This window comes from Geotrypetes seraphini, chromosome 1, assembly GCF_902459505.1.
Source record: "Geotrypetes seraphini chromosome 1, aGeoSer1.1, whole genome shotgun sequence".
NCBI lineage: Eukaryota > Metazoa > Chordata > Amphibia > Gymnophiona > Dermophiidae > Geotrypetes > Geotrypetes seraphini.
The window spans coordinates 345441511-345463590 of NC_047084.1; the positions used below are offsets into that span (position 1 = coordinate 345441511).

A 22080-nucleotide genomic window follows, 5' to 3' on the forward strand; every position below is an offset into this window, starting at 1 on the left:
GTCAAGGCAGATGACTTTATGCAATGTCACCTCAGTAACAACTATACAAAAATAGACAAATATACCCCTCCCTTTTTACTAAACCGCAATAGCGTTTTTTAGCGCAGGGAGCTGCGCTGAATGCCCCACGCTGCTCTCGATGCTCATAGGCTCCTTGCGCTAAAAAACGCTATTGCGGTTTAGTAAAAGGGGGCCATAGTGCAAAATATAGACAGCATATATAAATTCTCAAAACGGACACATTTTGATTACTAAATTGAAAATAAAATCATTTTTCCTACCTTTGTTTGGTAATTTCATCAGTCTCTGGTTGCACTTTATTCTTCTGACTGTGCATCCAATATTTCTTCCCTTCTTTCAGCCTCCTGTATGCTTCCTCTCCTCCAGACCTCATTCCCTCCCCCAACTTTTTCTTTGTTTCATCCTGCCCCTTCTTTCTTTCTCTCTCCATGCCCCCTTTCTTTCTGTATGTCTGTCTTTCTCTCTTCCCGTGCCCCATTTCTTTCTTTCTTTCTTTCTCCCTGCCCCCTTCTTTCTTTCTCTCTCCATGCCTCCTTTCTTTCTGTCTGTCTGTCTTTCTCTCTCTCCGTGCCCCATTTCTTTCTTTCACCCTGCCCCCTTTCTTTCTCTCTCCATACCCTTTCTTTCTGTATGTCTGTCTTTCTCTCTCTCTCTCTTTCACCCTGTCCCCCCCTTTTCTTTCTTTCTCCATGCCCCCTTTCTTTCTCTATGTCTGTCTGTCTCTCTCTCTGTGCCCCATTTCTTTCTTTCACCCTGCCCCTTTCTTTCTTTCTGGCTCCCTGTCCCCCCTGTCTTTCTTTCTTTCTCCCTGCCTTCCCCCATGCCACCGCCATTGGGAAACATGCTGCTGCCACTGCGGCCATCCCTCTCTGCTTTTCTTCCCCGCGGGGCCGACCAATTCTCGCCACCCGACGTCAATTCTAACGTCGGAGAGGACGTTCCGGGCCAGCCAGGCAGCGATTGGCTGGCCCAGAACATCCTCTCCGACGTCAGAATTGACGTCAGGTGGCGAGAATTGGTCGGCCCCGCGGAGAAGAAAAGCAGGGAGGGAGAACTCGGCGCCGGCCTGTTCCTGATGGCAGCAGTGGCAGCCTTTCCCCGGCAGCAGCCTATTCCTAATGTAACCATTTATTTTTTTCATCAAAACGGGACATCTATTAATATTCAGCCCTGCCCCAAATCCCACCCTAGACCCGTCCCAAATTTCTTCCATTCATTTTTCATGTACACACATAAAATTTTAAAAAAACACAAAGCACACTGTACGCAGAGAAAAATGTTAATTATCATTTACAAGTTTCGGGTTTTTTTTCAATGATGTCAAGGCAGATTACTTTAAAATATGCAATGTCAGTAACTATAGAAAAACAGACAAATATAGTGCAAAATATAGATAGCAAATATAAATTCTCAAAACGGACACATTTTGATCACTAAATTTAAAATAAAATAATTTTTCCTACCTTTGTTGTCTGGTGATTTCATGAGTCTCTGGTTGCACTTCCTTCTGACTGTGCATCCAATCTTTCTTTCACATCCAACATTTCTTTCACAATCCATCCCCATCCCCTTTGGGTCCAGGTCTTTCTCTCTTTTCCCTCTGTTACTCTCCCCAGATCCAGTGTCAGTTCTCATTTGTACCTTTGTTCCAAGTCTCCCTCTCTCTCCCTCCTCTGTTATGATCTTAAATCTCCCTGTTCTTCCCCAGGGCCTCTCCCCCCCTCTGTTTGAACCTCCCATAGTCCTGTATCTGCCTCCTGTCTTTCCCCTTTGGTCCAGGCCTTTCTCTCTCTAGTCTTCCTTCCTTCCTCCCTCCCAACAGATTTTAGCATCTCTCTCTTCTCCTTTTCTCCCTTCAGATCTGATATCTGTCTCCTTCCTCTTTTCCTCCTCCCAGGTTTGGTATCTGTCTCCTCCCCTTCCCCCCTGCTCAGGCATCTTTCTGCTCCCTTCCTCCTGTACTTCCCTGTTCTTCCTTCTCAATTTATTTTCTGCCTCTGTCTAAATTCTTTCTTACTATTCAGTCCTCAATTTCCCTCTTTCATTGTATCTACCTATAGCTTGCCACCTCTTTCCCTCACCCCTTCCAGTATCTAACTCTATCCTCTTCCCTCAATCCAGCATGTGCTCTTTTTTCTTTCTCCTCCCCACTTCCTTTCAGGGTCTGCTCCCCCTCTCCCTCCACTTCCATTCAGTCTGTCCCTCCTCTTCCCCCCACTTCCATTCAGTGTTTGTCCCTCCTCTCCTCCACACTCCCATTCACTGTCTGTCCCTCCTCTCCCCCACACTTCCATGGCCTTTTTCTCCACCTAGAGATTTAAAATGAATTGGAAAGATAGTAATGTGGCCTGTGTAAAATGCAGAGCAGGAATTTGGGTAGTGTGCACTGATGTTTGAATGTATGACCCTCTGACTTTAGACTGTGTGAGAAACTTGTGGTCCAGAGTTCTGTTTGACATAAACTGGAGTAATGAAATAGAATAAACATATCCTAACAAGGATGCAGTGGCCTCCTCCACTCCTATAGCCACTCCCATGAAAAGGAGTAAAGGATGATGTGGATAATGTCTATTAAATAAAACTTGTAGGGAAAGATACTTCAAGATAATTGTATGAATCCTGGAAGTACTGTATGAACATTGATGATACAGTGGGAGGTGTGCTTCAGTAAAAAAAACCTGGTTGATGCTGCTTAGAGGATAAAGAAATAAACCATTCATAGTATTTTCTAACTTGCAGCTTCATTGGTTATTATGGAGAAAGAGAACGTCCAGAAGAAAGCAATCTACTTGAGATTGTAGAAGCACAAAAAGCAGACACTCCTTTTTTACTATACTTTTTTTTTTTTTTTTTTAAACATGGTAGGGAATCTAACTTAACAGGCTCTACACCCAGGATAGAGTCCCCCACCGGTTCTTATGTTTTTCATGGTCAAGTGTCCAGACAACAGGAAAAAAACACCTTTCAGGCTCTACACCCATGAAGTAGTATGGAAAGGCAGTTGCAATGTGGATCGATGCCTTGATAGAAAAATGGATGCGGAATCTTGTAGCCCCAAAATGCTATGCTTATGTAGGCCCAGTACCAATGAAAAGGGTTTCCAGAAGCATATAAAAAAGACTGAGCTGGTTTCTGAGATGTAGATGAAGCCTCACGGTATCTCAAAGAAAAACCATCGATTTCGATGCAGAATCTCGATGTGAAGAAGGGCGTCAATGCTACAAAATGATTGAAATCCAAAGAGGCAGATCACCATCAATGGGCAGACTGACACTTCATGATAAACAGTGATGCCATCTGCAAGAGAACATCAAATTCCATTCTTAAGCGAGTCTGTGCAGCAGAGTCCAAAAGAAAAAAAGGTTCAAAGTCTATTAGATATTAAGAAACTAGAGTTGGAATGTTGTGCCATGGCTAAGGGCGAGTTCAATTTTAAGCTGTACATCTGGAAGGTCTGAGTATCCAGTAGTCTTGTAGAGCTAGTTACGGTATCTTGAACTGTGATTGTCACAATATAATTTAGCGAAGATTGATAACTTGTAAATTCCTTTGATTACCTTAAAGGGGGTAATGTTTGTATGTGATTGTACTGTAATTGATGGTGTTATTCATGTATGCTGTCTTGAACTACTGTGACTGTTTTTCTGTTAACTGCTTAGGTATAAGCGGTCTAGAAAATTTAGAAATAAATAAAATGATCTGGGATCCCTTCTGACCAAAGTACTCGATATGGTGATAAAAAAGGGAAGAGAATATATTTTTGATGAAAATTTTTTAGTGCCCCGAAGACCTTTGATACCTCGATGTAAAGCAGAACATTGGTGTTTCACTGGGGACTGATGCTCTAAGGAAGAGGATCACCAACAACATCAATATCTTATAAAAGCAGAAGGACGCTCCGAGAACGAGTATCGCCATTGACTTGAGTAACATCGATATGAATGAACAGAGGCTGAAGTGGTACCTGATGAATGTAAACGGGAGAACAATGATACTCCCCGATGTCTTCAGTACCACTCCTATGAAAAGGAAATGTTTTCCCAAACTGCAGCTGTGATGCTCTTTCAAGAGTAAGTAGGTCTAATCGATGTAAATGATGCGAAGCAATGCACATAAAGTCATCGCCCTGGAACAAATATTCTGCACTGATACCTGAGCTGAATGGGTATCAGTGGTGTTGCAGGGTGTCAATGGATGGGAGACCTCAAAGAGTATGCACACGCAGTAGGAGACACAGCCTGCACAGAAGGAGAAATGTTGGTGTCGATGTGTACCCTTACCTCTTGATGCATGACAGGAACTATCAGTGTCATGCACCAAAATACTGCGTTAAGCTCAATGTCATCGATGCTATGATGTAAGAAGAGCTTTGAAAAGGTACCACTGCTAAATATGTTACACTTAACATGAATTGATACCAATGCAGACTGAGGCATGAAGAGGAAGCATAAAGTTCATATAACATCAAATGATATTGAAAGTGCCACAGCTGTCGAATCGTGGGTGCCTGAAAAGGTGATGCACTTCAGAATGACAACCTTTATTGCCCACGAAGCCAAGCATCAAATAGACTCGATGCTAAAATTGACAGGGCACTGTCCACAGTGATTCATTTCCGCTGAAAAGGACTCAAAGGAGTCAAGACATTGGCACAGAAAGGCATGCATCAAATAGACTCGAAGCTAATATGCCACCGATACAGGTAGATGAAGGTAACAATGTCTACTGGTATCGACAAGTCCCAGTCACTGGAAGTCCGACTCCAGACCTAATATTCAGAAATAAAGAAAAACGTTGACATTCATTAAAAGTGTTTATCTTCTTCTTCTAATATATAGCCCCGAAGTCAGATCCAGTCGGAGAGGACAAGTCAAAGTGGTAGTAGAAACAAGGCTGAAAATCCATCGATGATCACGGAGGAACGAGGGATGGAAATTTGAAGGCTGCTGAACACCGAAAGAAGTTGAAGAAAGTCCAACATTTCTTTTCCTTTCTACTTTTTGTCTTTGTTTATTTTTAAAAGAAAAGTACACAAAGGATAGAATACTTGAAATATTTAGAAAGAAATAAACCGGAAGGCAACATGATGGAGTAAAAAAAACTCCGTGGAAAATGAAAAACTGATGACCTCGCCAGCTGGCGTCGGGCAGGAAGGCACTTGCACATGTGGAATGCAGGAAGTCTAAAAGCTTTCAAAAGCTTAAAGTGATACTAGACTTTTCACTGTCTATGCCAGGCTCCATACATCAGCCCCACATGTGAGAATATGTTGCTGTCTAACGATAATCTGATTTTTTGAGGTGTGGAAGCAACTTCCCATCCAATTACACCCCTTCCAGAGAAAAACAAAAAAAATGTAGTGAACAAGGGGAGGGAGGGAGAAAGAGAAAATTTTGGACTCCTCTGAATATCATTCCTGTTCCAGGTCCAATTCAATTGTTTATGCCATGTTTTTTAACAGAACTTAAAACTTCACGTGAGGTGCCCCATACTCAACTGAAGCCCAGTTCTCCAATTGGGTCAGGAGCTGTTTCAGTAATCAGTCCAGAAGCTGCATGGCTAATCTATCACCATCTGCTGGAGACAGAATAATATGGAGTAGCTAAGGCTGCATGGTGCCTCTAAAGGGCAAATCACACAGAACTATTTTATTTCTCTGCCTCAACCTGCTGGTTAATGGACAAAACCCTGTTGGTTCTGGCTGTTCTGGTAAGGACACAATGAAAGTATACAGAATTCTACTTTTTAAAGGGGCACTAAAAATAATGGATTGTACCACAAGCAGTGATTTGGCATATACTCTCTCTTAGAAACATGATGGCAGATAAAGGCCAAATGGCCCATCCAGTCTGCCCATTTGCAATAATCATTATCTCTTCCTCTCTCTAAGAGATCCCAAGTAACTATCCCAGGCTTTCTTGAAATCATACACAGTCTCTGCCTCCTCCAAGTATCTACCACCCTTTCTGCAAAAACATATTTTCTTAGATTACTCCTGAGCCTATCACCTCTTAACTTCATCCTATGCCCTTTCATTCCAAAGCTTCCATTCAAATAAAAGAGATGCGACTCATGCACATTTACATTACGTAGGTATTTAAACGTCTCTATTTTATCTCCCCTCTCCCGCCTTTCCTCCAAAGTATACAGACTGAGATCTGTATACTTTGGAGGAAAGTCGAAAGAGGGGAGATATGATAGAGACATTTAAATACCTACGTGATGTAAATTTGCACGGTTCAGCTATGAAAAATTATTGGTTTATGCAACTTCAATCATTAATTATATAGCATACCAGGTTTCAGGCTTCCACCGACATCGGCTGGTCCTCCAGGAGTTACTGAGCTGACAAAAATGCCAAGATCTAACTTTCCAGTGTTTTCTCCACCAACAATTTGAAATCCTAAGAACAGGAAACAGATGTGAACCTCTCCATTTATTACCACGTGTCCTTCCTTAAAGAATTAGACTATAGGCAGTCCCCAGGTTAAGAATGTCCGACTTACGTTGGACTTAGACTTACGAACTGGGGTCCTGCCTTTCCTTTCTTGTACCAATGCGCCCCCTCTTCCTCCCTTCCCAAATTTGTGCCTCCCTCCCTTCTGTTTCTCCCAGCCACACTTCTCTTCGCAAAGCTGTGGCCTATAGCTGACCCAAAGCCTTCCCTCTGATGTAAGAGAGAAGGCTTCTGGGTCAGCTGTGGGCCATGGTTTTACAAAGAGAAGTATGGCTGGGAGGAGGCAGCAGGCCAATGAAGGTAAACACCTGCGGGAGGGAGACATGAATTTTGGAGCAGAACAGAGGGAAAGACGACAAGGAGTGCGTTGGGACAAGTTATCAAAGTGCGTTAAAAGATCACCTTTTACTTTAGTAATCAGCAACCTGTGGTATAACACTGCTTGCGAGCCATCCCCACAAGCATCATCATTCTAGCAGCCCCAAGCATCAGGCTGCTAAACTGTCACCCCATGCTGTGACCTCATGCTCCCCCAATTCACATGCCCATTCCTCCAATGAAGCCTCCCACCCCTTGATTATCCAAATGCCCATCCTCCCAATGCTGTCTCCACTCTCCCCACCTTATGTCCCAAATCCCTATAAGAGCTACCCATGACATCCCTATTGGTCCAAGGAGGCCTTTCGGCAGCAGCAATGCGCAGGCACTCCTGCCTAGTCCAGCTCCTTTTGCTATAGTAATGCGAGACTACTTACAAGACTTACAAGGGTGTTATATTGACAGACAGCGCCATGAGGGAAGGAGCAACTGGGCATAAATCCTACCCTGGAATACTAGACCATCAATCAAGACAGGTATGGGCATATGGGTGGGGCAGGGTCTTCATTAGGATGGGATGTTAAGGGTACAAATTATATCACAATGATACACCAATTCAAACTGTTGGGGGGGTTGCGCTATATGTTAAAGCAGAGGTGTCAAAGTCCCTACTCGAGGGCTGCAATCCAGTCGGGTTTTCAGGATTTCCCCGATGAATATGCATGAGATCTATTAGCATACTTGGACTGGAAGAGCGTCACCAGTGGGGTGCCGCAGGGCTCGGTGCTTGGACCTGTGCTCTTCAACATCTTTATAAAATATCTGGACATTGGTACAACGAGTGAGGTAATTAAATTTGCGGACGATACGAAGTTATTCAGAGTAGTGAAGACACAGGGGGATTGCGAAGATCTGTTATGGGACATGATCAGGCTTGAGGAATGGGCATCAACATGGCAGATGAGGTTCAGCGTGGATAAGTGTAAAGTGATGCATGTAGGTAACAAAAATCTCATGCACGAATACAGGATGTCCAGGGCGGTACTTGGAGAGACCTCCCAGGAAAGAGACTTGGGAGTTATGATCGACAAGTCAATGAAGCTGTCCACGCAATGTGCGGCAGCGGCGAAAGGGGAGAACAGAATGCTAGGAATGATAAAGAAGGGGATCACAAACAGATCAGAGAAGGTTATCACGCTGCTGTACTGGGCCATGGTGCGCCTTTCACCTGGAGCACTGCGTCCAGCACTTGTCGCCATACATGAAGAAAAACACGGTACTACTCGAAAGAGTCCCGAGAATGTAATGTAATGTAATGTAATTTATTTCTTATATACCGTTACATCCGTTAGGTTCTAAGCGGTTTACAGAAAATATACATTAAGATTAGAAATAAGAAAGGTACTTGAAAAATTCCCTTACTGTCCCGAAGGCTCACAATCTAACTAAAGTACCTGGAGGGTAATAGAGAAGTGAAAAGTAGAGTTAGAGGAAAAATAAAAATAAAATAAACATTTTAACAAGACAGCATTGATCTAAATACTTTGGAAGGTAGAAGAGAGGAGAGAAAGGAATAGAAGCAGAAGGGGGAGCCGTTGAACAGTAGAATTCTGGAGAAATTTAAATGATAGAAATAGAACAAAACAAAGACAAAAGGCAAAACAATAGATAAGATTAAAGATAAATCATAAGCTGGAAAGAAAAATAAAATAAAACTTTGTCTTCAATCCACGGTTTCAGCGTCAGTGATGAAGTGGAGCAAGTAAGTTTAGGAGGAGCGATTGACGTTTCCAGAAAGGGCTTCTTCAGGGAAGAGACTTGGCAGACAGTCCCAGGATGCTTATGTCTCCTCCCCTGCGATGTTCTCCCATCCATGCATTCCCTCCCAGACACACTGCCCGTGCCCCAGCCGCTCCAAGGAGGCTGCCCCAGATGAGGCTCACGGTGAATGCAGGATTCTCTCCTCTGCGGGAAAGCCGCCCGGAGCCGACAGTCGATCTTCTTAGCGGATTGCATGGGGGGAAGAGTTCACACTAAGATGAAGAGCAACTAAGATGGTTAAGGGGCTGGAGGAGTTGCCGTACAGCGAGAGATTACAGAAACTGGCCCTCTTCTCCCTCGAACAGAGGAGATTGAGAGGGAACATGATCGAAACATTCAAGATACTGAAGGGAATAGACTTAGTAAATAAGGACAGGTTGTTTACCCTCTCCAAGGTAGGGAGAAGAGAGGGCACTCTCTAAAATTGAAAGTGGATAGATTCCGTACGAACTTAAGGAAGTTCTTCTTCACCCTGAGAGTGGTAGAAAACTGGAACTCTCTTCTGGAGTCTGTCATAGGGGAAAACACCCTCCAGGGATTCAAGACAAAGTTAGACAAGTTCCTGCTGAACTAGAACGTATCCAGGTAAAGCTAGTCTCAGTTAGGGTGCTGGTCTTTGACCAGAAAGCCGCCACGTGAGCGGACTGCTGGGCACGATGGACCACTGGTCTGACCCAGTTGCAGCAATTCTTATGTTCTTATGTTCATACAATGAAAGAAGTACATGCAAATAGATCTCATGCATATTCATTGGGGAAATTCTGAAAACCCGACTGGATTGTGGCCCTCGAGGAAGGACTTTGACACCCCTGTGTTAAAGAGTCACACAGAATAAAATATTCTACATGAAACAGTAGTTGGCATATTGGGCAACGGTATAATAATGGGAGAACCTGACCCATTTAAAATTATATGACCTCATTCTGAATTTATCTGGACAAGGAACACTGTTCAGTAGAAATTAAGTGGGTAACGCTCCCTACCCATCCTTTTTCATTTATTTTGGAATTGTATTTAATCCAATTATTTTTAACCCCCTCCCTCTCAATTGCATTTTTATGTCATAATTGGTTTTTAATGTCCTGTTTGTTGGATTTTTTATTTTTCCTATTTTTAATCTTTGTAAATTGCATTGGATTTGGATATTGCGATCATATCAAATATTTTAAATAAACTTGAAGATGTACTGAGCAAACTGACAAATTATAGAGTGATAAATCACCTGGATCAGAAGGGTATACACCCCAGGGTATGTCACCTTCAGTTTCCAGAAGTCTTAGGCCTCTTTCTGGCCAGGGGGCAGATGCCCTAGTTGCACTCCCCTAACACCATCCCTGGCATGTGTGATCTTTATATTTTGAACATTGGAGGAAAAAGGATCTTTCTATTTCTTTGGTGGTGTACTACATACAAGGTATGGATTTCCTGGATTTTGGTTTAATTTATATTTATCATTTTTGGTCAGCTATTATGTATTTGACATTTGTGTTCTGTGTGTGACTGAGGTATTCTTTTAGTATGAATTTTATGTGTAGCATTCTGTAGTAATTTGGCTTGTGTCAGTTTTCCCAATAGTGGAGAGGATATTTGTAAGAGGGGAGGGGAGACTGGGATTTTGTTGATCCTTGTTCTGTATTGTTTGTGATGAATAAAATGACAGTTGTACAGATATTGTTTCTTTTTATACTTTAATAAAATTTAAATTTAAAATCAAAACTGTTTGAGGCTTGTGCATATGGGATTAAACTGAGTTCGCGGGGATGGGGCGGGGACTGACTTTGCGGGAACAGGAACAAACTTTATCTATGTGTTATTCTCTAAACATGATAAAAAATGAAGAGAATAAAGAACACCACTGGGCGACTCAGATTTAATAGTTGAAATCAGAGTAAGAACCTTATCATTTGATATAACTATATATAGACCTACAAACTCCATTTTATATTTGTTCCTTTCAAGAACTTGCAACCTTGCTACTTACTACTTATCATTATAGTAACTTACCTAAGCCATATTTTGCATCTTTCTTTAGGTGCACCAAAGTAATCTCCCTCTCTGGAGAAGAGGCTAGGTTTGGCTTTTTTGGCACAGCATCTACCCCAAAATCACAATTGGAATAATTAAAATGAATCATCTGTATATATATAATACATGTACAATATAATGGTGGCAGGCAGCACAGTGTAGGTACAAGCACATCCCACCGAGGAGCTTCTGCAGGGCTTCCACACAGGAAGGACTTCTGATGACACTTGTGACAGCCTTGGCACTCGGTCCCCAGTCCAACAGCACTGTTCCCTTCCTCTTGCACTCCTTCTGTTGCCTCTTCTAGCCAACTTGATTGCCCCATATGGAGTCTATTCCCTTATTAGTCTGTTTGTCTTTTTTGATTAGATTGTAAGCACTGTTGAGCAGGGACTGTGTCTTAAATGTTTAGTGTACAACACTGCATTACATATAGCAGCGCTATGATACGTAGTAGTACTAGTATGGACTGAAGGAGGCAGTGGCAGGAGTAAATCAACAGGGAGAAGAAGGGAACAGCAGTATCTGGGTGGGAGAATAATGCTACGGTCACCAGAAGTGTATTGTGGGTATCTACTAGTTTATCATAATTCTCCTTTTAGGACAGTGAACATTTTTGAAAATATAAATCTTATAGGGTCTGATTAAAAACAATATGAAGTTGTACTGAGACATTTGTAATCATTATTACAAAGTTTTCTATATGAGTTTCAACGGTAACCGAATAGCTATTAGAGGAGTCAATTTTAAAAACTGTTCACATAGATGCCAAGTCCGTGAATTCTGCTCCAGTTTTCAAAGAGAAAGTATGAACATACTTTCCATTTGAAAATGGCCCAGAAGAAAATATTTGTACCTGCTTTTTCTGAGATACATATTCCTTGGAAATAAAAAGGCTAAAGTACTTACTTATAATAAGAGTTGTAGATACATGGATAATAAATCAACCCTGTAAGTGGGTGGCATCATCTGACATGGTCGAGATAGACTAGCTCTCTTAGAGCTCAAAGTAAATGATAAGTTTCCTGATAATGTCCCAATTAGAAAACTACAGATCAATATTCAGCAGCATTTAGCCAGGTAGGAGTGGCTGCTATCCAGGCAAGTGCCATTCAGCCTTAATAATGTTGCTAAATATCTGGACAGATCATTGCTGCACTATGCAATCAGCACTAGGATAGGCCTAAAGTTATTCAGGCACTTCCAATATTCAGTGCCAATGCCCGGATAACTAACCTGCCAAAGAGGACCAAAAAAAAGCGGTTCTAATTGTGCCCATTTAGCTATCTGTATGCCGGCACTGAATAACAGCAATACCCAGATAACTTCCAGGACTCACCAAAGGCACAGATATTAATAATTCGCTATAATAAAACTCTTACTGCACATGCGCAGTTCACACTTCATCATCTCTGCGTCCCTGATCCGTAGCTCCATTGCAGACATGCGCAGTACAGTGAGCGGCGCAGTACAGCATGCGAAGCGTGCACTGGTACAGCCTGTGGCAGTTTGCAGCTCGTGTGACGCTTTCCTCAACTTCCTCCAGCTGGAGCTTGCGGCGGTTTGTGTGCGGCAGTTGTACTATCTACAGAATGAGCCCATGTCGGACACTTTTCCCTAACTATACAATGTTATAAACAAAAAGGTACGTGGGAGAAGGGGCACGAGAAACAGACAGGCATGGGGCAAGGAGATAGACAGACAGACAGAAAGAAAGACAGACACACAGAAAGACAGGGGGCCAGGGATAGAGATAGAAAGAACAGAGAGAGAGAATGAAATAACAGTCAGATAGTGGCAAAGGAGAGAAAGAGAGACAGAAAAAAAGACAGACAGATAGCGGTCAAGGAGAGAGACTGAAAAAAAGACAGACAGACAGTGGTCAAGGAGAGAGACAGAAAGAAAGAAAGACAGACAGTGGCCAGGGAGAGAGACAAAAAGACAGACAGCGGCCAGTAAAAGAGACAGAAAGAAAAAAAGACAGACAGCAGCCAGGAAAAGAGACAGAAAGAATAAGATAGACAGCGGCCAGGGAGAGAGAAAGAAAGAAAGGCAGACAGACAACGGCCAAGGAGAAAGACAGACAGACAGCTGCCAGGGAGAGAGACAGAAAGAAAGAAAGACAGACAGCTGCCAGGGAGAGAGACAGAAAGAAAGAAAGACAGACAGCTGCCAGGGAGAGAGACAGAAAGAAAGAAAGACAGACAGCTGCCAGGGAGAGAGACAGAAAGAAAGAAAGAGACAGACAGTAGCCAAGGAGAGAGACAGAAAGAAAGAAAGAGACAGACAGTGGCCAAGGAAAGAGACAGAAAGAAAGAAAGAAAGAGACAGACAGTGGCCAAGGAGAGAGACAGACAGTGGCCAAGGAGAGAGACAGAAAGAAAGACAGACAGACAGACAGCGGCCAGGGAGAGAGACAGAAAGAAAGAAAGAAAGAAAGGGGACAGGGAGAGAGAAAGAAAAACATACAGAAAGAGAGAGAAAGAAAGGAAGAAAGAAAGAAATGCCTAAGTCTACACATCTATTCTAGCACCCGTTATTGTAACGGGCTTAAACACTAGTAATAATAATAATGATAATAAAAGTTTATATACCGCAGGACTGTAAAGTTCTATGCGGTTTACAATAGTTAAAAATAATACAAATTGTGTAAAACTTATTCAGTGTTGGTACCCAGATAAGGGCTTGCATAGATGATCTGCATCTAATTGGTCAGTATTTTAAAAAAAACACTGACTACCTTGGGCTGAATATTGCCTGGTTAGTTTCAACTCTGGGAGCAAGGGGAGGAGGGGGGAAAGAAGAATTATCTGGCTAATTTATCCTGCTGTTTATGAACACTCACTACAGTTAAGTAACATACTCTTCTCTCTCAACAAGCAAGAATAATGCATCTGGCAGAAGAGGACTTCCACAGCTGAGGGCTGTAGAAGCACATGTGAATAATGAACAGAGTATGAATGATATCTCAAGAAGAGACATAGAGGGGCATTTTTTTACAGTGCGTCTATGTCTGACTTTGGCCGTTTCCCGCAAGACACTCAAATGTTAGGGCAGGGAAAGGAGAAATTAGATCCTTACTTGCTAATTTTCTTTCATTTAGTCCCTCCAGACCTGCACAGAAACGGATGGGTTTACCATCCTCTGCCAGCAGGTGGAGACTGAGCATTGACTTTTGGCTACAGTACAAGTGAGCTGTGCAGTCCCTATTGCACTCAGTCTTAACGAATAGCCAAGCAGAAAAAGAACCAGGCTGAAAACAATAACATCCCAACTCCACACTTACATGGAGAAGACAAAGGAAAATACTGTTGGATACTGATTAGAACAGGAACTTTTCAGAAATGCCCCACAGTAACATAGAAACATAGAAACATAGAAGATGACGGCAGAAAAGGGCTATAGCCCATCTAGTTTGCCCACTTTAACAACCCCACCCCCTGAATTTACCCCCCTAGAGATACCACGTGTGTATCCCCTCTACATTTTATTACCTCCCTAGAGATCCCACATGTGTATCCCATTTCCTTTTAAAATCCGGCACGCTGCTGGCCTGAATCCCCTGAAGCGGAAGTTCATTCCAACGATCGACCACTCTTTCGGTGAAGAACTTCCTGGTGTCACCATGAAATTTCCCACCCCTGATTTTCAGCGGATGTCCTCTTGTGGCCGAGGGACCTTTAAAAAAGAAGATATCATCCTCCACCTTAATACGGCCGGTGATATATTTAAACGTCTCTATCATGTCTCCTCTCTCTCTACGTTCTTCGAGTGAGTATAGCTGCAATTTATTCAACCTTCCCTCATATGGGAGGTCTTTGAGTCCCGAGACCATCCTGGTGGCCATTCTCTGAACCGACTCAACTCTCAGTACATCTTTTTGGTAATATGGCCTCCAGAATTGTACACAATATTCCAGATGAGGCCTCACCATGGATCTGTACAACGGCATAATAACTTCGCGCTTCCGGGTGATAAAGCTTCTTCAGTTACAACCCATCATTTGTCTTGCCTTTGAAGAAGCCTTCTCCACTTGATTGGCAGTCTTCATGTCTTCGCTAATGATCACCCCCAAATCACGTTCCGCCTTGGTCCTAACTAAGGTTTCACCATTAAGTGTATAAGTTTTGCATGGATTCCTGCTGCCGAGGTGCATGACCTTACATTTTCTAGCGTTAAAGTTTAACTGCCAAGTTGAGGACCAGTGTTCCAATAGAAGTAGGTCCTGCGTCTGGTAAAGTGTTCTCACTTACAATGTTGCATAGTTTGGCGTCATCGGCAAATAATGTGATTTTACCCTGAAGCCCCTGAGTCAGATCTCCCACAAATATGTTGAAGAGAATCGGGCCCAAGACCGAGCCCTGCGGCACTCCACTGATCACCTCTGACATTTTGGAAGGGGCACCATTCACCACCACTCTCTGAAGTCTACCGTTTAGCCAATCACTGACCCATGTAGTTAATGTCTCTCCCAGTCCCATTGATTTCATCTTGTTCAATAGTCTGCGGTGCGGGACACTATCAAAAGCTTTACTAAAGTCCAAGTAAACGACGTCTAGGGACTCACCCACATCCAGTTTCCTTGTTATCCAGTCAAAGAAACTAATTAGATTGGATTGGCAGGACCTGCCCTTGGTAAATCCATGTTGGCAGGGATCCCTTAGATTCTTCTCGTCCAGGATCGTATCTAATTTATGCTTAATTAGTGTTTCCATGAGTTTACTCACTATGGATCTGAGACTCACCGGTCTGTAATTCTCAGCCTCCGTCCTGCAGCCCTTTTTGTGGAGTGGGATTACATTGGCTGTTTTCCAGTCCAAGGGGACTCTTCCCGCCCTCAAGGAAAGATTGAAGAGCACAGACAATGGCTCCGCCAGGACATCACACAGCTCTCTAAGCACCCTGGGGTGTAGATTGTCCAGTCCCATGGCTTTGTTCACTTTAAGTCTTGATAGTTCGCAGTAGACGCTGCTGGGTGTAATCTCGAAATTCCAGAACGGGTCTCCTGAGCTTTGCCTTGCTTGCAATTGTGGACCGCACCCTGGCGCCTCGCAGGTAAAGACTGAGCAGAAGTATTCGTTTAGTAGTTCGGTTTTCTCGGAATCTGATTCTGCATAATTCCCGTCTGCTTTCCTAAGGCGTACTATCCCATTTGTGTTTCTTTTCCTATCACTGATGTACCTGAAGAAGGATTTATCCCCTTTCTGAATGTCCTTTGCTAGATTCTCTTCTATTCGAAGCTTGGCCTCTCTGACTGCCATTTTGACAGCTTTGGACCTGGCCAGATAGTCTTCTTTGACTGCTCCTCTTCCTGATTGTTTGTAGGAAACAAATGCTTTTTTCTTTTTCTTAACGAGGTCCGAGATTTCTGTAGTGAACCACTGGGGTCTGTTATTTCTCCGTCGTTTGCTTACTGTTTTTATATAGCGATTTGTTGCTTCATGTAGGGTAGATTTCAGGTTTGCCCACATATCCTCTACATTATTGGTTTCGGCATGGTCTTGCAGTGCCCGACGGACAAAGTCTCCCATGCGTTTGAAATCAGTGCCCCGAAAATTAAGGACCTTTGTTGTTGTGGTCGATCTGGTGAAACCCTTCCGAAGGTTGAACCAAACCATGTTATGCTCACCTAACACCACGTCCCAACGCGCCTGAACGTCTACACGGTAGTGTCGAATAAAGGAATGGAGAGAAGACCAAACCACAGCTTTAGAGATATCCACTGGAGGGACAAGAGAAGATTCAGCCCAAGAAGCTGCTTGACCCCAAGTAGAATGAGCCTTGATAAATTCAGGAACAGGCTTCTTTTGGAGATGGTACACCAAAGCGATAGCCTCCTTGATCCAGCACGCAATGGTAGCCTTAGAAGCACCATTGTACTTACGAGGACCTGCTAAGATGACAAAAAGACAATCTAACTTATGGAAGTCCTGAGTCCGTTGAACATAAGAGTGAAGGACCCTATGGACATCCAACTTGTGCAACTGCCTCTTTTCCAAACAGCCCTCCTGACTACCTAAGACCGGAAGGACCATGGACTAGTTGACTTGTAACGACGAAACCACCTTTGGAAGAAAGGAGGGAACTGGCCGAAGCACAACCTGCTCCCTAGAGAACTCCAGAGAGGAGGCCTACACGAAAAGGCCTGCTGCTCTGAAACACATCTCAAGAAAATAATGGCTACCATGAAAACCACCTTAAGAATAAGGTCCTTCAATGTACAGGCGCTGAAAGGCTCAAATGGAGGATGAACGAGCTCAGAAAGAACTTAATTGAGATCCCATGCAGGAACCGACGGCCGAACTGGAGGCCACAGCAATTTTGCAGCTCTCAAGAACCGAAACACATCCGGAGAACAAGCCAAATGCTTAACATACAGGAGACTGCAAAAGAAAGACAAAGTAGCAATCTGTACCCCAAAGGGAAGACCAAGCAAGACCTCACTCCAGGCCATCCTGCAAAAACTCCAGAATGTGAGGCAAAGCAGCTCGAAGAGGAACCACACCACAAGTGGAACACCAGTCCTCAAAAATACCCAAACAGGGACATAAGCCCAAGAGGTGGAAAGTCTCTGAGATCTCTGAGATCCTAAGAGAGTGGAGATCACTTTATCTGAATATCCCTTCTTCTTTAGGCGAGCCCTATCAAGAGCCAAGCCATAAAACAAAAGGGGCTGGACATTGGAATGGGACCCCGAGTCAGAAGATCGGGCGAGAGGGGCAGCGGGAGAGGATCCACCACTAGCAGACGAACCAGATCCGCATACTATGGGCGCCTCGGCCAATACAGAGCCACCAGGATCACATGACCCGTGTGCCAGGCAATCCGCAGAAGAACTCTGCCCACCAGAGGCCATGGAGGAGACATACAGCAGGTTGTACAACGGCCAAACCTGCACCAGAGCATCCAGCCCCTCGGCCTAGCAATCTCTGCACTAATTGAAGAACCTCAGCACTTTGGCATTGACACTCATGGCCATGAGGTTATTGATTGGCTGACCCCAAGCCTGAACAATGAACTGGAAGGCTTCCAGCCTGAGATACCACTTGTCGGGATGCAGCGCATGACAACTTAGAAAAGCTGTCTGGATGTTGTCCACGCTGGCATTGTGTAAAGTCGAGATGTCCTGAAGATGAGCCTCCCCCCATTCCATGAGCAGAGCCACCAGATGACTCTTGGTGCCCTTTTGACGATTGACATAGGCTGTGCAATTGTCTGAGAGAGCTCGAACTGACTTGCCCTCCAGCAAGGACTGGAATTCCACCAATGCTAGCTGAATGGCTTTGGTCTCCAGAACATTAATTGACCAGGACACCTCCACCGGTATCCAGCTGCCCTGAGTTAAGCGACTGAGACACTGAGCTCCCCAACTGAGGAGACTGGTGTCCGTGAGAAGCACTGTCCACAGGGGCTGATCAAGACTCACTCCATGAACCAGATTGGAAGACTGGAGCCACCAGCGTAGGCTGCGTCAAACTAATCCCTTGAGCAGGACCACAGAGTCCAGATTGTGAATCTGTGGCGACCCCTGCCGAAGAAGCGCAAACTGAAGAAGACGCATATGAGGCCAAGCCCACTGGACCACCTCTAAGGAGGCCAAGACCTGAAGAAAGTCTTGCGTCAGCAGACATCGACAATCCATCAGAGAGTGAAGTTGCATCTGCAATTTGTACACCTTAGCCTCTGGAAGGAAAACTCTCCCCAAGATGATGTCGAAAAGCACGCCAAGATACTCCAAGCGCTGAGATAAAGTCAAACGACTCTTGGCCAGGTTGAATACCCAGCCCAGGGACTGGAGAAAATCCACAACTTGAGCCATAACCTGAAAACTCTCCTGCAACAACTTCACTTGAATCAACCAATCGTCCAGATAGGGGTGCACCAGAATCCCCTCCTTGCACAAGGCAGCTGCCACCACAACCATAATCTTTCTGAAGGTGTGCGGCGCCATAGCTAGACCAAAGGGAAGCACATGAAACTGATAACGCTATCCCAAAACTGCAAAGTGTAGGAATCGTTGATGAGAGGCCTGAATGGGAACATGCAGATAGGTCTCTGTCAGGTCGAGAGAAGTCAGAAATTCTCCAGCCTGGACAGCCAGAATTACAGATTTCAGGGTTTCCATGTGAAAAGACGCATTGACACCTTTAAGATCCAAAATGGGCCAAAAACACCCCTCTTTCTTGGGCACCATGAAGTAACAGCTAATCAGGAAATCTCCTGAGGAGGCACTGGGACTACTGTTTTGAGGCCCAGCAACCTGAGCAATGTCTGCCGAAAAGCCCGTCTCTTCCAAGTTGCCTGACAAGGAAAGGAAACGATCTGGCAAAGCTCGGGAAAACTCCAGAACATAACCGTCCTAAATCACCTCCAGGACCTACTGATCTGTTGTGATCTTGGCCCATCTCCGTTAAAACTCCCGCAACCGCGCTCTGACTGGAAATGGGGGAAGGATCCGCAATGAGTCATTGGGCGACAGAGGAGCCACAGGAGGAGTCATGAAGTCTGTTGAGGTCAGTCCTCCAGCAACCGAGGCACCTTAGAGTCACTCAAGGCCTGAACCAACTTATCCAACTCCTCCCTGAAGAGAAAGGAGCTTAGCCTTAGATGCCACATCCACCAACCAACCCCGAAGCCACAGTGTACACCCAGAGACATGGCTGAGACACTCAAAAGATCATACATGGCGGGAGGGGGATCTGGGTTTGCAATTTACTACTAAAGAATGGGGAGTTATATGTGGGGAGGTCTATAAGGTTTCCTCATGTGCATTGGTTCAGGAAAATGCTTACAAGGTTCTGACACGGTGGTATTATACCCTGGAGTGATTGCATAGAATGTTTCCCGGAGTGTCTGCTCACTGTTGGAAATGTGGAATGACTGTGGAGTCTTTTCTACATATTTGGTGGGATTGTTTAACCATTCGCCCCTTTTGGAAAGCAATGGTTCAGACCATGACAGATCTTACTGGGGCTCCTGTGGGGGCGACACCTCAGAGCTGTTTGTTAAGCTGGTATAATATTCGAGAACATCACTGGCAAACTAAGCTACTTAGATGGGGTATGGCAGCAGCGAAATGTTTAATAGTTAATCATTGGAAAAATATGGTAGCCCCAACTCATGTTGAATGGCTTAACCGTCTGTTGTCCCTGGGGAAGATGGCAATGGCGGTGGCTAAACGTCGCTTCATCTATGCACCCCAAACTTCTACTTGGCACAAATTAGGAGCTATTTTGGATGCTCTTTAGCGGGTCCCTTAGGTCCTGGCACTGTGTTGGTCTGATGGCTGGTGGGGGGAGGTGGGGAGGGTGGGATCTGGTGGTCAACTGTTATTGGACATTGCTTTTGTGGGGTGGGGGGATGGGGTAGGGAGGTCACGTGGGTGAAAATTGTACTGCTGGTGTGTTTTACTAATCTGCACTTGTTGCTTACTGTGCATCTGTTGTATATGTTGAATGATGAAGTGTGTGTATATTTCTTCTTACAAAACTTTTAATAAACATTTAAATATATATATATATATATATATACAAAAAAAGATCATACATGGTATCACTGAGATAAGAAGCTCCCAGCAATATCTTAGATACTTCCTAGTCCACTAAGGACCAGTCAGCCGTCTCACGGTCAAGAACTTTCTCAAACCACCGGAAACAAGCTCGGACTACCAGACCACCACATATCGCCACCTGGACAGCCACGGTAGCCACATCAAAACTGCGTTTAAGAAGAGCTTCCATTTTACAGTCCTGAGGGTCTCTCAGGGCCGAGCCTCTTTCCACCGGCACAGTATGTCTCCGCGCCTAGACTAGGGGTAGGCAATTTCGGTCCTTGGGAGCTGGAGCCAGGCCAGGTTTTCAGGATATCCACAATGAATACGTATGCGATGGATTTGCATGCACTGCCTCCTTGAGATACAAATCTATCTCGTGTATATTTATTGTGGATATCCTGAAAACCTGATTTGGCTCTGGCTCTCGAGGACCGGAATTGTCTACCCCTGGCCTAGACCACTGCATCCACAACAGAAGACTTAAAAGTATCTTTATCCACATCCAGATTGGGATAGAGTCTGGCCATGGACCCTGCCAAACGAAAAGATGCGTCTGGAACTTTCCACTGAATGTGCTCTACATCCTGAATATCCTGATGCACAGGGAAAGAGCGGGATGCTGACCAGATCCCTCTAAGAAGAGGGTGTATCACACGAGGGGGGGTCCTTAGCTTCCTCTTCAAAGTGCAAAACAGAAGATACTTGAAGTATGAGCTCCTGCAACTCTTCCTGGTAAAAAATGTGCATGACACATCCTTGCCAACTGGCACCTCTGAAAAATCTACATCCAAAACATCCGAACTAGAGAATGATACGGTGGCGGTTACCCACGGCTAGCCGCGGGTAACCCGCCGGAACGGGGAAAGAAAAATAACAGTCGCTGCGGGGACGGGCCCCGTGGAGCGGTGAATGGTCTTGTCTCCGCAGTGAGGCATTAAGGATCGTGCAGTCCCCGCAGCCACCGCCCGCCCGTAGCGTTTAGCAAGCTCCCTCCCTCCACCTCACCTTATATTCTGAGTTTGCCGGCTTCCTTTTTCCTGAGCTGCACGCGTTCAAAAAGCCGTGCACGCGCGGCTGCGCGAGTCCATCAATCTTCTCCTCTGACGCAACCGGAAACAGGAAGTTGCAGGAGAGGAGAAGTTTGATGGACTCGCGCAGCCGCGTCTTTTTGAACGCGTGCGGCTCGGAATATAAGGTGAGGTGGAGGGAGGGAGCTGGCTAAACGCTGCGATCGGGTAGGTGGGGGCTGCTAGATCGTGTGATCGAGTGTGTTCCCGGCTCATACTAGGAAGAAGGGAGTGAAAGGAAAAAAAATTCTGGGCCAAGGGGATGAAGAGGGAAAGAAAGAAACCTACAGCAGGAGAGAAAGGGGAAGACAGGCAGGTGAGCCAGATGCTGGAAGCAGGGGGGGGGAGAAAGAGGGAAAGAAGCTAGATGGGGTTGAAAAGAAGAGACACACTGGTATGGAAGAGGAAGATAGGGGAAATCTGGACAGAGGAAGGTAACAGAAAGAGGGGAAATTATGTGCATGGGGCATAGGGACAGAGACATAAAGGGGACATGCCATGGGGATGGTATATGGACACGGGGGGGGGGCAATGGCAGATATATAGGAGAGATATTAGAAATGGGGAAAATAGGAGCACAGAAGCGAGATGGTTTGTGGGGATGGGACAGGGACCGAGCTCGCAGGCTCCAGCGGCTTGCACAAATTACATTGTAACGTGCCACAAAAATAAGAGGGAGGGAGGTAGATAGTTAGGCCACACGAGAGGAGCTGAAGGGTGGTAGAAAGGAACAGATGGTAAAGGAGGGAGGGAAGGGTGGTGGTGGAAAGGAATAGAACAGACATTGAAAGAGGGTAGAGGAAAAGACCCTGAAGGGA

General features: G+C 44.8%; 1 protein-coding gene across 6 annotated transcripts in view; it reads right to left on the minus strand.

Annotated features, from left to right (window-relative positions):
* Positions 1-22080, minus strand: part of PTPN13 (protein tyrosine phosphatase non-receptor type 13) — a 626469-nt gene that overhangs the window by 266956 nt on the left and 337433 nt on the right. For all 6 annotated transcript variants that reach the window (XM_033963022.1, XM_033963031.1, XM_033963011.1 and 3 more), the window contains 2 exons: positions 10622-10711; positions 6317-6424 (listed from right to left, as the gene is read on the minus strand). In XM_033963022.1, the coding sequence (XP_033818913.1) occupies positions 6317-6424; positions 10622-10711 (198 nt within the window). The remainder of the gene's footprint in view (positions 1-6316; positions 6425-10621; positions 10712-22080) is intronic.